This window comes from Balaenoptera acutorostrata, chromosome 15 (genome assembly GCF_949987535.1).
Source record: "Balaenoptera acutorostrata chromosome 15, mBalAcu1.1, whole genome shotgun sequence".
NCBI lineage: Eukaryota > Metazoa > Chordata > Mammalia > Artiodactyla > Balaenopteridae > Balaenoptera > Balaenoptera acutorostrata.
This window is the reverse complement of record NC_080078.1, coordinates 82,169,294-82,188,043: the sequence shown is the minus strand read 5'-3', so window position 1 is coordinate 82,188,043 and position 18,750 is coordinate 82,169,294. Positions and strand designations below refer to the sequence as shown.

The following is an 18,750-nucleotide window of genomic DNA, read 5'->3' as shown; positions in this document are numbered from 1 at the left end:
TCGAACTTTCATTTTTTGAAAAGTGAACTGAAGAACCATTTTGGTTTTGTTTTTTTTTGTTGTTTTTCTTTTTTTATTTTTGACTGTGTTGGGTCTTCATTTCTGTGCGAGGGCTTTCTCCAGTTGTGGCAAGCGGGGGCCACTCTTCATCGCGGTGCGCGGGCCTCTCACTATCGTGGCCTCTCTTGTTGAGGAGCACAGGCTCCAGACACGCAGGCTCAGTAGTTGTGGCTCACGGGCCCAGTTGCTCCACGGCATGTGGGATCTTCCCAGACCAGGGCTCGAACCCGTGTCCCCTGCATTGGCAGGCAGATTCTCAACCACTGCGCCACCAGGGAAGCCCACCATTTCGGTTTTGAGAACACTGGGTAAAATACAGGGAGAAACCATGGGCCAGCAAATCAAGCAAAACACATTCTTGCAAAAGGTCTTGGCTCTCTCTTTGGAAGGCTGAGCCAAGGCTGCAGGTTTGCAATTACAAATCAAGTTGCTGCAAGTTGGGTTTAGCAGGAAGCAGATTCTAAGAAGGAAATTTGCATTCAGAATGTTTCGTGGGGAGGGCTCTGGAAGCAAAACCTAGGAGGTCGTCAAGGATGCAGGTCAGCTGTGATGCACTCTCAACAATGCACCCATCTCCACCCAGGAACCTGGATGCCTGCAGAGCTGTCCCAAACTGGGGCAGTCAGTGAGTGTAGGCTGTGCCCCAGGAAAGGGGCTTGGCTTTGGTCAGGTAGCTCTCTTCAGCATCAGCACAGGGCGCGGCTGCAAGCTGTCTGTCTACAACACTCATAGCACTGCCAGTGGGGGGACGGAAGCCTTCAGTCCTGGAAGAGACGGGTGGAGATCTGGGAGCACACTACAATGCCACTACACTGGTCTAGCCCAATCCCAGTCAACCTTGCAACAGTTAGCCAATGGATGCTGAAATGGCAAGCCCAATGAGAAAAAATCTCCATGGTGCTGGTGGTGAAAGAACCGGGGTCCTGCTAAGGTATCTAACTGGAACGTTGAAGGAGACTTGGGTAAAAGCATGCAGCATCCAGCCCCTTCCCAGAAGGCCTGCTGATCAATAAGGCACAACAATAACGTTAAGAGCTTGGAGGAATTCTTTAATTCACTCAGTCATTCAACAAATACTTATTGAACCCCTACTATAAGAAAAAAGCAAGAAGCAAGACAAGAATAAGCTGTACCCTTGTGGGGCTCATAGACTAATGAAGCTAAAACCATCAAAACAACATGTTCAATCACATACTTTAAAACAGCCGTGCGTGTTACGAAGAAATTAAGGCAGCACTGTCCAACAGAATTCTCAAAAATGATGGAAATATTCTATATCTGTGCTGCCCAACATGGCAGCCACTAACAGAATGTCGCTATTGAGCACTTGAAAGTGGCTAGTGTCATTAAGGAACTGAATTTTTAAAATTTTATTTGATTTTAATTAATTCAAATTTAAAGATCCACATGTGGCGACTGGCTTTCCCCAGCATTTAGATGTGGGATGGTGCTGGGAAAAGCATCTCCAGATCAATAACATTCCAGCTGAGATTTTCAGGATGAAAAAGTAGAGAAAGTAAGAGGAAGAATTTTCTAATCAGTGAAAATACATGTGTAAGGGCAGTAACAGAGGAAAGAGAGCTTGGCCACTGGAGGAACTAAAGTAGGCAAGTTTGGCTTGAGTACTGACTTGGGGGCGCAATGATTTGAGAACTGATTTGTGTGGGATGAGATATGGCAGGGTCTAGATCACACAGAGCGTCTTAAGTACATTGCAGAATATTTATGTGTAAGGAGAAGGCATTAGAGAGTTTTAAAGTAGAGGTAGGATAGGATTGGATTGGATTACTAGGTAATCAGTTTGCTGTAAGCAGAATAAATTTGGGGAGTGGAGGACTGAGCCAAGGAACATCCTTGCAGGAGAATATCCTTCCCAAGTTAAACACACACACACACACGCTCACAGAGTTAAAACACACCCCAAGTGAGGATTGGCAGAAACAAATATTTCTGGACACTCTCGGTGGAAGTATACCTGGTATAACCTCTTTGAAGGAAAACTAGATCTATTTATCAAAATTCTAAATATGCACAAATTTGTAAGAGCAGCTTCCTTTTTAGAATTTATCTTAGAAAAATATAGTATCATGTATGCATAAGTGCATGCACAAGGATGTTTACTGCTTCATTGTTTAATTAGCAAAAATTAGAAACTATATTAAAATGTCCATTATTAGTGTGAGCGAATTAAAGAAATCATGGAACAGCCAAATAAGTGAATATTGGGTATCTATAAAATTTTCTGAAAAGTGCTACAACATAAGTTAAAAAGAACAGGGACAGAGTATATAACAGTACTTAATAATATGATTTGCAAAGCAAATTATACACACACAAAAACACATGCATTTTTATATATGCCTATACATATATATAGGCATCTACATATCTCCATACAAATATACAAGAATCTGCCTAGAATTGCCTGGAAGTGGAGACAAGTCTGGCGTAGGAGGGAACTTCCCTCTTCATTCTATCTTTTTTTGCCTTGTTTCCTTTACCATGTACACATAATGTAAAACACTAGTAAATTAAAAAGACTTCATATATGCAAAAGCCATCTTTCATTGTAGGTAGTGTGGGCCTGTTTCTCCTTCCTCCCTTCCTTTCTTTCTTGTCAGAAATTCAACACTGTCTTTTGAAGTCCAAAGTAAATCATAAAAAAAATTTTTTTTCAAGTTATCTGTTCTTGTTTTGTGGTCTGACACAAGTCATAGCAGCACAGTGGCATCCAAAGTCTTCTCTGCTATTTTCCACTCAGGTGGCCTATAGCAGGGCACTGCAGAGACCAATTTGGGACTAAATGGGATATTGTGTGTGCTTGGGCATGCTCTTCACATCCACAATCATGCTTCTGGCTCAGAGGCAGACAGGTGGGAAGAGAGGGAGGCCAGACATTTGTATCTCCATCTTGCCACAGTGGAAGCTGAGGTGTGAGAAGTTCAGTGACGCGCTTTGGTCACAGCAGAGGGCCAGCAGCAGGACAGGGGCAAAAATCAGGCCATTCTTATTCCAGCCAGGTTTCTCGTCTCCACATGTTTGTCCTGTGCCAAGGACTGCAGTTTGGATACTGCAAAAGGGCTACCAACAAACATCACCCAATAGAATTCCTCAAAACTCTTGGAATTTCTTGGGATTTATGAATATATGTACTCGTGAGATGCTAGGGCTACTGTCTGTGAGATGCTAGGGTTACTGTCTGTTTCATAACTGAATATGCAAAATGTTATTTCAGGGTTTTATTCCTTTACTTAAATGTTTATTGAGCATTTCCTATGGGCAGAGACGCTAGTCTATCATCCCTCCTCCCAGCTGGACCCACTTGAAGCATCTTACAAGATTGAGTGAGTTAATAAATATATTGATTGGGCGACATTAGTTACTATGCATTTGTTTGATTCAATAAACATATTTTTTTACCCAATATATGTTGAGCAAATTTTCAGTTTTATCATTTTAACTTCAGAATAAAAATAACAAACACAGCCACAGTTAACATATGATTTATCATATCTTCTAGGTCAAAGATTTTGACACAGCATTTCCCAGGAAGGTGCTGTTCTAAGAAAATAAATCATCGTTTATGTGTTTCTAAATCCTTACTTAATAACTACTTTTTAAATTGCGTAAATGTCATTCCTAAAAGAAAAAAGACTGCAAAACTGAAAAGATTCTAATTATAAAATTGCCAAGAACTCAGCATCATGCTTGAGAAAATCTATGTACAAAACAGATTAACTTTTCACCTGCTGGATTAGCAGAATCTTGAAACAGCTCTCAAAGCACACTTTTGCAAAATGGGAGGAAAGGGGTGGGTTCACAGATTTCTGGGAACATCCTCCAAGGCAACTTTGATAAAATTTTACATGTGAATATGCTTTGGACAATAAGTCCACTTCTAGGAATCTATTCACCAATATGCTCATCATGGGATGAGATGAGGGGGGGTTTGCAGCACTGTCTGTAACAGGGAAAAAGGAATTACTCAGATGCTCCACAAGAGAGAAGCAGCCTGAACCCAAACTTAGGCGCTGCCACGTATGACTTGCACAAAAATTTAACATCACAGTTAACTCAGTCTTTTGATCTGTAAAATGGACATAAAAACTCCTACTTCCTGCACATATTTAATAGTAAGTAAAAGGAAGAAAGGAAAGAAGGAAGAATGGATAAATAAGCAAGCAAATACAGCAAATATACCCGTACACTGGAATTCTATCTGATTATTGAAAACAATGATATGTTGCTAAATAAGAAAAGCATGGCTCAGATGAGTATGTAATTATATATATCACGTACACACATACATTCATGCACACACACAAAAACCTTTTTATACATAGACTCTTCTGGAATAAACTATTCACAGTGGTTGCTTCTGGGGAAGGAAACTAGACAATTCCTAGGGACAAGGATGAAAAGAATCTTACTGTTCAATGTAGAAACTTTGTAACTTTGAATTTTGTACCAAGTACACACATTACCTATTCCAAAAAACATCAAATAAAACTTAATTTTAAGGGGGCTGACTCAAACCTGGAGCGTTAATTGCTGAATTCCCTGGTACCGAATTTGCAGATTACATACCAGTAGCAATTATGAGACATCTTAGAACATCCTACCACTCAAAAATAGAATATACAACAAAATCAGGTGGGACATAGGCACAGTTTTCTCCTTGTCTTCTTACATGTGAATGTCTCATTCCATTATTCTGACCTGCAGTAAAATCATTTATTCATTCAATCAGCAAATATTGAGCATTTACCATAGGCTAAGAGCTGGGGATACAGCAGTGAATAAGATAGCCAAGGTCTTTGGTCTCACAGAACTTACAGCCTAGTGGGAGAAGACATACCCTACAAAGAAATAAATTAAGAAAAAAATGTATCTGGCACAAAAATAAGAACAATGTTCTAGAGGGATGCGAGGGGAAAACTTTGGATGTGATGATCCATATAGGTTGGCCTCAGGCAGGAAATCTAAAGCTAAAATCTGGATACCAAGAGAGGGCCAGAGAAAATCATCCATCAATGGAGAAGATGGATTCAAATGGACTAAGACCTCTCCTGGGGCCAAGTCCCCGGGAATATTCCTTTCAAACCACACTTCACACAACATTTTCCATCTGAATTAATGGATGTTGAAGACCAGACTAGTTTCATAACATCTAGATTCGGGGTCACTGTTGGTGAAATACAACCCAGGCTCAAAAAGTGGTTCTTTGGGGGCTTCCCTGGTGGCGCAGTGGTTGAGAATCTGCCTGCCAATGCAGGGAACACGGGTTCGATCCCTGGTCTGGGAAGATCTCATATGCCGCAGAGCAACTGGGCCCGTGAGCCACAACTACTGAGCCTGCGCATCTGGAGCCTGTGCTCCGCAACAAGAGAGGCCGCAATAGTGAGAGGCCCGCGCACCGCGATGAGGAGTGGCCCCTACTCGCCACAACTAGAGAAAGCCCTCGCACAGAAACAAAGACCCAACACAGCCAAATAAATAAATAAATAATTTTTATTAAAAAAAAAAAGTGGTTCTTTGGCAAATGAGCTAAAATACCTGCTATTGGTAAATGGAAAGCTGGAAATCTGAAGAAATTGTTCATATGAAAAGTCAATGAACTCTTTCACTAGGGGATTCAAAGAGGTATGATTTCTTAAAGTTTTTTTAGAAATAATTTTCTTTTATTAAGTTAATATGTGGTATTAAGATAATAAAATGCATTTTAAGACTATAGCGCTTTCCTGAATAGTGTAACTTGTAGTAAGTAAAAGCTTTGAACTCAAGCTAGTGTTTTAATTTAATTTGAGTTAGTAGTCCATTCATAAGATAGCCTAATTTCTCTTTCTATTAACCACTAAAGTATTCATTGTATAAATGAATTAAGGGAAGATAAAATAAAAACTTAGGCAAATTGAGACAAGTTTGTGGGTTTGGGGGAGTTGGGGGTGGGAAGGGACACACACACCCATAGTCGTATCAGACGGAAGTTCCTTAGAGGATGGTATTGAGTACATGGGATATCTTTTCTTAGAACCCAATTTTTAATATATTTGTATGAAATCAAGCCATATGGCAGTTACAAGTAAAGAATTTTTCACAAAACCCACTTAAAAAGGTAAGTACAATCATCCTGTGTTTCCCAAACTTCAGTCATGCACAGCCCACCATTTGGATTTGTGCTGCATCTGAGTTCCACCACCTACCCCAACAGTTTTTGCTGCTTCTTTGTAACACTTGCACTATGTGTTAATTATCTATTTTAAAACTTCGCTTTTTAAATTAAATAAATTTATTTAAAGAGGAAACTATATATTCTTATCTTAAATGGAAAACCAGTATCACTTGAAGGTAAATGTAAAATGTAATACAATATAATATTAACGAATACAATAAAATATGATATTTTTGAAGACTCTGCACCTAAGTATGGTTTTCTATTAAAAGGCCTCCTAGCCGACAGCTCCTTGAGCTGAGTTAAATAAGAAGTAGCACTTTTTCTCATTTTATGATTCAATGTTGTTTACTGCCCTAAAATGGTCTCTCAAGACATGATTCTCACATTTGGGGAAGACGTCTAGAGTTCATAAGCAAAAATATGATGGTCAATCTTTAATCAAAGGTCTGCCATTTTTGGCTAACATAGTCAACTATGTATTTTCTAATACAGTGTTTCATCAGTGGCTCCTAAATAAACTCGATGTTATAAAAATGAATTGCTAAAGTCAACGGCAAGAGGAAAGTACAGTGCTACCTGTTGTTCATTACCAAAGCCGTGACTCTTCTGCTGAGATACGGGTGAATTAATTTCTACCAGTTTATGGTTCTTACAGACAACAAACAAGAAATATCACCTCAATCTCTTAACAATAAAAAATAAAAATCAACATTACAGACCTTCATGAAGTTTCTACTGTGAGTCAGCACAGGATTAAGAGTTTGATATCTTTTATGAGAAGCATGTTATTATCCTCATTTTTGTACATGAGGAAGCTAAATTTCAGAAAGAGTAAGCAATTTCCCCAAGGCCACAAAGTCAGTAAGTGGCCAAGTTGAGATTCAAACTGAAGTGTGGGTCCCAAATGTACGCTATGTCCACCAAGGAAAAAAATAATGCACCAATTCAATTATGAATGAAAGAAGGAAGGGAGGGAGGGAAGAAGGAAGGAAGGAAGGAGAGAAAGAAAGAGAGAGAGAGAAAGTGTCCCAGCAAGATTTGTAGTAGTTATTGTCAAGACTATTCTAAAAATGCACCAATTCAACGAAGGAAGGAAGGAAGGGAAGGAGGGAGTGAGGGAGGGAGGGTCGGGAGGGTCCCAGCTAGACTTGTAGGAGTTATAGTCAAGACTACTTGAAAATTCATATTGAAAGCAAAGGACCTAAAATACCTAAAACAATTTTGAAAAAGAAAAATAAAGTGGGAGGAACCAGTTTACCCTATTTCAAGACACTGTACAGCTCCACATGTAGACATATACAGACATATCACTGTACAATGGAGGCACACAAAACAATGGAAGAGAGTAGAGGACCTAGGAATAGATACATATAAATAGGCTCAATGGAGAAAAGACAGGCTTTTCAACAAATGGTCCTGGAGCAGTTGGACCTCCATAGGCGGAAAATGAACCTACACCTAAAATGCACACTGTATATAAAAACTGACTCAAAATGGATCATGGACATAAATGTAAAAGGTAAAACTATAAAATATTCATAGTAGGAAAGAAAAAAAGTAGGAAAAAATAGTTGGGATCTTGGGCTGAACAAAGCATTAGTACCAAAAGGGAAAAAAAAACATAAATTGGACTCCATCAAGCTTAAAAATTTCTGCCCTGTGATAGATCTTGTTAAAAGGATTAAAGTAATAAGCTACATACTGAGAGAAAATGTTTGCAAACCACATGCCTGAAAAGGATTAATATCTAGAACATACAAAGAACTCTCAAAACTCAACAGTTAAAAGCAAACAACCCAATTAGAAAATGGGCAAAAGACTTGACTAGGCATTTTACCAAAATGTATGTACAGATGGCAAATCAGAACACGAAAAAATGTTCAACATCACAAGGAGATGTCAATCATCATCTCATCATCACAAGGAGATATCAATATACACACATCAGAACGTCTAAACCAAAACTGACACCAAAAACTGGGGGGCAACACCAAATGCTGGTGAGGATGCAGAGAAACTGGATCTCTCATGCGTTGCTGGTGTGAATGTAAAATGGTGCAACCACTGTGAAAAACAGTCTGGCGGTTTCCTGAAAAGCTAAACATGCGCCTACCGACACAACACAGCAATCGTACTCCTGGGCATTTTCCTAGAGGTATGAAAACTTATGTTTGCACAGAAACCCAGACCCAAATGTTTATGTTAGCCTATATACATAACAGCCTAAAACTGGAAACCACCCCCAAATGTCCTTCAATAGATGAATGGCTAAACAAACTACAGCACATCCATATCACACAATACAACTTAGCAATAAAAAGGAATGAAACTTTGATACCCGCAATACCGAAGACAACCACGACAATTCCAGAGAATTATGCTGAGTTAAAAAAAAAAAAATCCCAAAACATTACATACTGTATGGTTCCATTTACATAATATTTTTGAAATGATAAAACTATAAAAATGGAAAACAGATTTGTGGTTGTCAGGGCTTTAGGGTTGTGGGAAGGGGGAGCAGAAGGGGCGGCTATAAAAGAACAACACGAAGGACCCTGTCACGAGGGAACGCTTTGTATCTTGATGGCACCAATATCAGTATCCTGGGTGTGATACTAGGGTCTTGAAGGATGTTACCATTGGGAGAAACTGGGTAAAGGGCATGCGAAATCTCTCTGTATTACTTCTTACACCTCATGTGAACCTACTATTACCGAAAATCTAAAAATTTAATTTAAAAAAATGAGACAGTGGTTCTTAAACTTTTTTGGAAATTGTGGAGGATGGGAGGTGAGAGGGTTTGGGACACAAAAGTCCCAATCTCTCTAAGAATCTCGTAAAATCTATGAAGTCACCTGAGAACAATCATTTGCATCTTATCCATAACACAGTACGCACAGCTAACATTTATGTTCTCTGAGACGCAGGGCATCAACAGAGGCTTAGAACACTAATAAAATAAACATAGCCCCCCAACTGCTCCGAAAAAATCAGCTTCCAGATACTCATCCAAAATGTAGGCATCTGCATTCTAGAAAGAAGCTATTTTAACTTCAACATTCACATGTATCTGTGGCATTTCTAAACTCCCAATTTCATTTTGAATTTCACAGAAACAGGAGTTTGCAGGAGGGAGGCATCCTAATCTCTTCCTGGCTTGGAATCCCCCAAAATTTTATTTCCACCTAACTAGGATCAAATTCCTAGAGTAAGAGGAAAATCAAATTTCCCCTTCCTCGTTTCATGAAAATGAAACTGGAGATACCTGCAGATGTCTTTTCACTTCAATATTTGACCCGTTGCTCAAACTAATTCATCCTTAACTAGAGTGAATATATTAATCTCATGTTAACAATACCATTCCAAAAATAGACTGTCAATTCCTTGAGGATGTAGACTGTACCTGTCTTATTTAAGGTGGTTTTCCCTGAGCTTCTTAAAACGAGTATTCACTCAATAAACATTTGATGCATGATAAAATAAATGAAATCAAATATATCCCAAATGAAAACTAAATTCTTAAAATACCAGAGATAATGATCCACAAAAATTACAAAGCTGCTTAAAAAATAAATATTTCTAGCAATCTAATGAATATCATAAAAAAATACATTGGCAGATGTGGGGAAAATCATCACAAAAGTAATTTGGTTTATGTCTACACACAAAATCACTAAATTGGCCACTCTTTGCTTAAATCAGTTTTGGGGATGATTAAAGGCTGACTTTACACATAATTAATCATACCATCCACAAGGACCATTGAATAAAGATGACTAAAATACCAGCTGGAAAGCACTTCCGACGTGGAAACCAGGGAAGCTGATTCAAATGGAGCTAAAATACTGAGCACTCTTAGGCAATACTTAGCAAGTGTATTCAGTCTATCTGACCATAAATTTCACTACTGGAAGTTAGCCCCAGACTCTCTCTTCCCTGAGGAAGGAAAAGGATGCTTCATGAATCTTACTGAATGGTTGCATGTGTTGTGTGCACATACACTCGTGTACTGATGGCATATGATGAATTTATTCAATTCCTATGATTTTGATGTTATGAATATAACTTTGCCACGATACCATTAAAAATGCACAGATCCCTGATCATCTATAAATCCAAAACCCTAAATGAAATAGGAAACCTCTTTGGCATACTGGGTCAAGTGAAACAGAGAAACAAAGGAGTGAGAAAATATTTCTGCCTAAAATCTGGCCATTAATTAACCAGTTTTTCAAATCTACTCTGCCACGCAAGAAAAAGATCCCCAAATTAACAGTTATGCCCTAGTCTGGTAAGCTTGCTCAAACCAAAGTCACATGGAGATGGGTTTCTCTGGTCCTGATACCTCTGCCAGTTATCTAAGGATCATGAAAAATCCTACAAAGGCAAATATCCCTTCCATAACCTAACATCAGTGCTTGTACATTAATTATTTCACGGATATTAAGTTTTGTTTTCCTAACTAAAGAGCAAGGTCTTTGAGGACGAGAGCTATTGCAGGGAAAGAGATGAAAATAACAAGCATGTAAGCGTCACCATCCTCTAACAGCACTAGTAGTAGAGAGAGCAGTAATAAACATTAATTGGGTTTCCACTGTGTCAAGCATTGTGTTAAGCCTTTTACGAGAATCCTCTATTAGGTGGATATTATGAGTCTCCCTATTATTACAGAAAACTGAGGCTTATAAATGCTAAATAACTCACCAAAAGTCACATAACCAGTCGCTGAATTGGGATTTTAACAGACTCATGTCAGAGCGTATGCTCTTAAACCAGTAGATAGTGATGGATTCATTCATTCAATAAATCTTCATTGAGTGCTTCTCCATGCTGGAAACTGTTCCAGGCACTGGGGTTCAGCTATAATTGATGGATTCATTCATTCATTCATTCAATAAATCTTCATCAAGTGCTTTTCCATGCTGGAAACTGTTCCAGGCACTGGGGTTCAGCCCTCATGGAGTTTCACATACCATTTGGGAGATACAGGCAATCAACAAGTAAAACATACAGACCGGTATGTGAGGGGGTGATAAGTCTAGAGAGAAAAAAACAAAGGGATATAGGGGGAGAAGGAGGGAAGAGATAAAATAGGGTGGCTGGAAGGCCTCAATGAGAAGGTGGCATTTGCGGAAAGGCTGGAGGTGAGGAACCAGCCAGGAAGAGATAACGTGGGGAAACAGCATTCCAAGCAGAGGGAACAGCAAGAGAAAAGATTCTGAGTCAGGGGACTTCCCTGGTGGCGCAGTGGTTAAGAATCTGCCTGCCAATGCAGGGGACACGGGTTCGATCCCTGGTCCGGGAAGATCCCACATGCTGCGGAGCAACTAAGCCCCTGCACCACAACTGCTGAGCCCGCGCACCACAACTACTGAAGCCTGTGCTCTAAAGCCCACGAGCCACAACTACTGAGCCCGCGTGCCACAAGTACTGAAGCCCGTGTGCCTAGAGCCCGTGCTCCGCAACAAGAGAAGCCACCGCAATGAGAGGCCCGCGCACCGCAGAGAGGTGTGGCCCCTGCTCGCCGCAACTAGAGAGAGCCCGCGCGCAGCAATGAAGACCCAACGCAGCCAAAGATAAATCAATAAATAAAAGATTCTGAGTCAGCGCAGGGCCTCGGAGCCCGCTGTAAGGCTATAACCCTTGGTGGTTTGAGCAGTGAGGGAGATAAATTAGGAGGTTATTATTCTACAATATTTGGGGGCTTGGGCCAGGACGGCAATGGCAGATGATGTGAGAGGTAGTCGGATTCTAGACATGTTTCCAAAACAGAGCTTACAAGACCTCCTGATGGACTGGTTGTGGGGCTGTGACAAGGAGGGACTGAGAAGGGGGGCTGAGTTTTTATTGTTTGCTGCTTGCTTGCTTGCTTGACTGATTTTTACCAGGGCAACTGAAATACTGGGACCTCTAGTGGCTGAGATGCAGGCTCCAGGAGAAGGAGGTTTGGATGAAAAAATCAGGGGTGGCTGGACATACTGAGACCAGGAGACGTCCAGATGAGGATGCGGGCTAGACGGGAGAAGAGGTCCTTGGTACATAAGAGCATAGAGATGCTATTGAAAGTCGGGTAATCGAGGGGGACTGCATGGAGATAAAGTGAACAGGTGTGAGTTTAAACTCTGAGACTTGCAGGGTGGACAAGCCATGGCAATTACTGACTGGGAAATCCTCTCCGTTGCAAAGGAAGAAACCAAGTGAGGGCAGTTACATGATGCCATCTAAGCCACGTGGTAGGTTAATGACGCGCAAATTGCCTAGTTCACCATTCCTCTAAGAATACATTTTTCAGTGTCTTTTGTGGATTTGCCAGATAATTGTAGACACACCCCTCCCTAGCCCTCAAAACAGCAACATCGACATTACCCTGAAAAAGTATTGCACCCAGAGCCCGGCTTGACACCTCCATGAACCAACGGATGATGAAGCCGGAGAATAAAGATGTGAAGATACTGAGACTTTTGAGTTAATGAATTGAATTTCTTTAAGCTTTTTGATGTTTATAGAAAAAATCAAGTCTACAAATATTTGATTGCTTAATCACTTAAGCTGCTTAGTATCTCAACTAAAGGTGACCACTTATTTGCAACCCAACTGAACGGGGATGGTCAGACTATTTCATGCCCCACTGAAAAATCACTTACATGTATATAATTTGTAAAAAACTGCATCCAATGAAAATGTTCGAGAGCTGCATAAACATTTATGCCTTTGGACACATCTAGATAGAAAGATAAAAAAAAAATCAATCATTCCTATATCCTTCCACCAGTCCTAACTCATCTCTGATTACACCAAAGAAATAATGAAATCAGAATCAATGCTGTATGCTTTCACTGCATTTTCATAAATATTATCTTATCCAATGCTCACAGCATCATTAAATAGTGTTCATTGTACAGATAAGAAAATTGAGGCCAAGAGAGGTCAAAGGTCATAGAGCTAACGAGTAATAGAAGGAGGATTTGTTCTCTTTTCTCCTCTTATCAAATCTGAGGGGGCGTTCCCTGGCACACCAGCTGCTTACGATGAAATGTTGTTCTCTTGTTTAATTATAAACCCCCCCAAACATGGTTCTAATCCACAGACACTTGTCTGAATTCCATTAATAAAAGCACCATGTCATATTAGTTCCTCAAGGGGTTTATGAATTGCAAAGTCAGGCCTTCACTCTGTAGTTCAATCCATGTTCAATGTGCACTAACTGAGCGCCTACTGTGTACCTAACGCAAAGCCCTCCGACTCTTTGAGACTTGCACGTGCTGCGTGCTGTTCTAGGCTATCTGCAGCCTAGATTAATACCACTAACATTTCTTACTTTGGACGGAGGGTCCCTGTGCCATTTTCCTGAAGCATTCCTCTTGACGCCTCCATTATAAAACTTTAGTTTGCAGTGCTTTCTGACAATTATGTAATCAGTCTCCTCAGTTTATACAAATAAATTATATCATTAGGACACTTTTTGAAAATTAACTGGTGATAAAATCAAACTGAACAAATAAAACCAGATTTTGTTGATTATATTTTTGACCTTTTCTCTCCATGAGCAATAACCATCATTCAATAAATATTCTAAAATCTATTTGAGTGTTAACACAGACACAATGAATAAATCCTGAGAAAGTACACTTCTGGTCGGCATCCAAGATACTGTAAAATATAAAGGGATGCAAAATAAACTATATTTCCTTTCCTTCTGCTTCAAATATCTGTCCGTAAACACTGGCACACATGGGACGATACAGTGTCAGTAATATTACAGAAAAAAGTCTCAATTACTATTAACTAGAAAGTTATGGTAACTAGTCTTTCAAATAAATCACCATGTGTCACAATTTGGCATAAACTCTGATCCTTATGAATAATTCACATTTTGTGTATTAATAATTCATGTCCTCTTTCTATTGGAATGCTCTCTAGCACAGAATGGATGTCTCTTATCAATTTCCTCAGTTGACATGATGGAGTAAATCTAAAATTAGAATGGTGTTTTCTAATGCTCCTTTTAAAATTGTAACACTCAGCTGGCCCATAAGGTTATAAAAAATATAAAGTTCCTCTTATTTCTTGTCCTTTGCATGGAAGTCACTATGTTAAGTACCCTAACAATAGTTGGTCCCCTTGATGAGAATATTTGCATAGCAAAAAAAAAACCAAGGAAACTAAGGGTTGATAGGGATTGGTTAGTTCTGTCACATTTCTCTCTAATTATATATTTATATATTCACTATAACATGGGGCCTAGTTGCTAAAACATGGTAACCAGCAGGGAAAGAAAAAAAGAAAGAGAGAGAGAGAAAGAAAGGGAGGGAGGGAGGAAGGAAGGAAGGAAAGAAGGAAGGAAGGAAGGGAGGGAGGAAGGAAGGAAGGAAGAAAAGGACCAAAACAAATCAGGTAAGAGTTTTTAATAATTACAGATGTTTCCCATCAGCAGGTTTTCCTCCCTAACTGTTTAACACTGCGAAATTGCCTTTCAATTTTCAGTAAAATTATCTGGTACATAAAAAAGTCCAAAGACCAAATAAGAGAAAGGTGTCAATGACATGTATTTGTGGAGAAAGATGTTCAATTTATTACTATTAACTCTATTCCCACTGTGGCCATTCTTCATCATTACTGACATTATTTTTTCAGACATTAGGAAAGTAAACTTTTCTCCCCAAACTCCCTCGCCCCAAAGCACACAATAAACAAAAACAGCAACAGCACTTGACACAAGGCAAAGAGAAATGAGGTAGTTTGAAATTAAAAAAAAAAAAAAAAAATCATTCCAGTGTCCTCCACCTCCCTCAAGAATTCCTTTGCCATCCCTCAAGCCCAAAGAGAAGCAGAATGAGTTCTCTGAAGTCCATCAATGAAGAGTAAAGGGAAAAAGGGCAAAAGAGAGGGGGTTTTAAGAGAGGAGCCATCCCTGGGCCAACATCCGGTCCCGGACAAGTAGCCTCTGGTTCATTCATTCTTCCTTTTAGTACATATTTAGGGAGGGAGCACTTGCTCTGTGCCAGGTATTATGTTCCGCCCTAAATAGTCCTCCAGTGGGCATCCGGTGTGTATTCCAGCAATAAATCCACTGCCCAGGCTCAGGACGATGGAACCTACCCACACCGCCTTTGCCAGCACCTGGGCCAGGGGTGGGTCACTGTCCAAGACCCGGAGTCCGAAAAGACTTCTCCCTGGGGTCAGAGGGTCCCTGACCTTGTTCACACTCAGAGCGTCTGCCCTTCCTCAACCAGTCCATCCGTCCCCCGGAAAAGTTAAGTTGGCGGCGAGTGGGAAGAGGGGCACCGGGGGCATCCGGTGGGCTCAGCAACCCCGCCCGGGTTTCTCAGCTCTAACTCCCATGGCTACCGAGAAATATTTATTTCCAGTGGACGGGCTCCAGTGGCTACTGAAGCCGACCACGGGGCCACCATCAGAAGGCCAAGTCATCCGAGAGATAAAGATAGATCCATTACATACCTAGACCCGGCCTTACAGTGGCAGCCCCAGGAGATGTGGGCTTAGGCTGAGAAACCACAGAGCAATTCTCCGGCGCGCTGCCGGGAATCTCCTTCCACCCTCCAGGGATGCTGGCTAAGGATAAAGACAATTGAACCGGTGAACGGGGGGCGGGGGCGGAAAAAAAAAAGGATCGATACTTACCCCTAGGCGTCTGCTCCGGATCCTCACGTACCCTTGCTTCACTATGTCATTAAAATTGGAAGCCATCCCGGACAGCCAGTGACAACCCCCCTCCTCACCCAAGCGCACGCACCCTAAGTGGCTTTGGGGAGGGCTGAGGCCAGGGTCAAGAGAAGGCTTTGGGGTGGGGAAGGAGAAAGTTGACAAGGTGAAGCGGCTACGGCTGCGGCCCGGCGTGGCTTCAGAAGGCGCACATCACTTTCTCCGTCCCCCAAAACCTGAAAGTGGGCGGCCGGTTTGCAGCCACTTTGGGGGAGCGCAGAGAGCGCAGCGCCGCGAGGCGAGGCTGGAGCGCCGGCGTCAGCTGACTCATCAGCCAGCCTGCCGGGAGGAGGAGCGGCGGCTGGGATCCAGCCCAGCCTCTTCCCGGGGCCCAGGAGGAGAAGGAGGAGGAGGAAGAGAAGGAGGAAGGGGGGATGGGGGAGGGCGAGGAGGAGGAGCCGCGCGGGGCCAGCGCCCGGCGGTGGCCACCCGCAGGCAGACACACTTGGACGCGCTCCCCCTCCCCCGCCCCTCCTCTCCCGCCCACCTCGCCCGACCCCATTCTCGTCCCGACCCCGACCCTCCTCCGGGACCCAGAGCTTGCCGCTGCCTGCCCCGCACCTCGCCCACACCCGCCGAGATAACGCTCGGTCTCTTCTGGCTCTGGGCTTATTTTAGATGGAGAGGAAATTTCACTTTTTTTCCCAGACACCGCCTACCCCGCCTCTCCCTTCAGCCCCATCTTTGCCCTGAGAAGGGCTGGCTTTTGCCTCTGTCGTGCATGTGTCTGGGGAGTAGTGTTGCCATGGTTTGCCTTGACCTTGGCATATGAGGGGAGGGATACTGCCCTGGCTTAAGCTGCATGCTTCCTCGGGTTTCCTTGGCATCCTGGACCCAGCCCTTGCATTGGTATCATTTTCCTTGTTTGAGCTTGTCTTTCCCGCCGGATTGTGAGTTTCCCAGGGGCTGACCCTTGGCCTCATTAGTACGTGTACCAACAAAGCCTGGCCCAGAGCAGGTGCTGGATAAATCCTTAGTGTCAGGCACCCTCTAAGCCCTTAGCTTGGGCTCATTTAAACTCCCCTGTACTTTATGAGGTACCCACCCCTCTTATGTGAATACTAGGACCATATTTATGCCTCCCTAGCCTGGCAATAGAGCTCATGTTCATAGCCATTGCAGGATGCTGCCTATAGAATATGATAAAAGGGAGACCGGATTTCACATTCACCTGCCCCTGGCTGCACTACCTTCCTGAAACATGTTTGAGTTGATAATGGCTATCATTTATTGGCATTAGGCATTAGGCATTGTGCTAATCCTGTTAAAGGAAAAATGAGATAGGTACTATCATCCACATTTTATAGAAACTGAAACTCAGAGGAATTAAGAGATTTGCCCCAGGTCCCATGGGAAAGGAGGTGTGTGTGACACCAGCTCTGGTAAACACTGGATGGTAAACACTGTCCTATACAGTGTTGTCACAGGGGAGGGAGGTTACTAGGTGGTTTCCAAGGAAGATCTTTCTAATCACTTGCACTGTCCACAAAGGCAACGATGGCATCAGAAATTTGACAATTCTTGTTCACTGGAGGTGACCAAACCAAGGCTGGGTGACCTCTGGTCAGAGCTATTGAGGAGAGGATTCATTTATTTAGAGGATTCTTTGACCTGATGACATTCAAAGGCTTTTCAACTCTAAGATTATATGAATCTTTCCTTTCTCACTGGGAACACTAGCTTTTAGTCATCTTGGTTTGATGGGTGTCAGTTAAAGAAGAGAATCACCCAAGAATGTGTCATAGGGGAACTGAGACTAAATTGGGACAATCAAAAAGCAAATCTTCTGGCAGGGAGAACTCTTTGTTACATAGTAAACCATTAGCTCTGTCATCATGTTGTCATTCAATGAAAATGATGCTTTAAGTTTAAATCTCTCACCAAAAGAAGATGAAATGATTAAAAATATCATTTGGAGAGTTCTTTTTGAAGGTTTAAAACTTAAAAAAAAAAAATACCATCCATGGTTGCCATGAAATAGACATGTTCACGGAAGGCATTTATCCAACACACCATTTGTAGACCAAACCCACAGTAGCATAGACACCAAGAATTAAAGAATTTATGCATAAGGAGCTTGAATGAATGGCTCAAGGTAACAGAAATAACTACTGACAAAAACTGAGACTGAGGGACTTCCCTGGCAGTCCAGTTGTTAAGGCTCCGCGCTTCCAATGCAGGGGGCTCAGGTTCAATCCCTGGTCGGGGAACTGAGATCCCACATGCCACGTGGCGTGGCCAAAAATAAATAAATAAATACATAAATAGTGAGACTGAGAAATCCATCCTTTGATAATTAATGTTGAGTTCAATCAATATCCATAAATAATTTAGCTAGAAGTGAGCCAACTAGAATCACTCTAGAAAATATCAAACTAGATGTGAAGAAACAAATGCTTTTCTTTTTTAATTGCAAGATTGAATCCAGTGTATGGTTTTGTTTGTTTGTTTTGGGTGAAGTCAAACTGATATACATGCAAAATACACAAACTGTGCTCTACTATTCAGAGGACAGACAGCCGTTTACACTTGTCCAAAATATGCATACACAACTGTTACAGAGGGGAAAGGACTAATTCACAGAGATACACAATATAAGAGTGCTTATAGAGTTGTGCAGTGTACAACTCCCACAACTGTGTGTGTCAGACAGACACACAGCCACACACAATTCGGTTTCACTAGAGGTTAAGTCTGACATAGAAAACTCATTATTTCAATCCCTGTTTTTAACTCAATTTTAACACTTAGAACTTCATATTTATAGTATCCATTTTTGTTTGCTTCCTTAG

General features: G+C 41.5%; 1 protein-coding gene across 2 annotated transcripts in view; it reads right to left on the bottom strand.

Moving 5' to 3' along the window:
* DOK5 (docking protein 5) overlaps positions 1 to 16,258 on the bottom strand; it is a 150,778-nt gene extending 134,520 nt beyond the window's left edge. Inside the window, exons 1-2 of one of the 2 annotated variants that reach the window (XM_007185275.2) lie at positions 15,878 to 16,258; positions 12,880 to 12,956 (exon numbers count right to left, since the gene is read on the bottom strand). In XM_007185275.2, the coding sequence (XP_007185337.1) occupies positions 12,880 to 12,906 (27 nt within the window). In that variant the 5' untranslated portion in view covers positions 12,907 to 12,956; positions 15,878 to 16,258. The remainder of the gene's footprint in view (positions 1 to 12,879; positions 12,957 to 15,877) is intronic. The other variant, XM_007185274.2, reaches the window with a different exon arrangement.
* Positions 16,259 to 18,750: the final 2,492 nt, after the last annotated feature.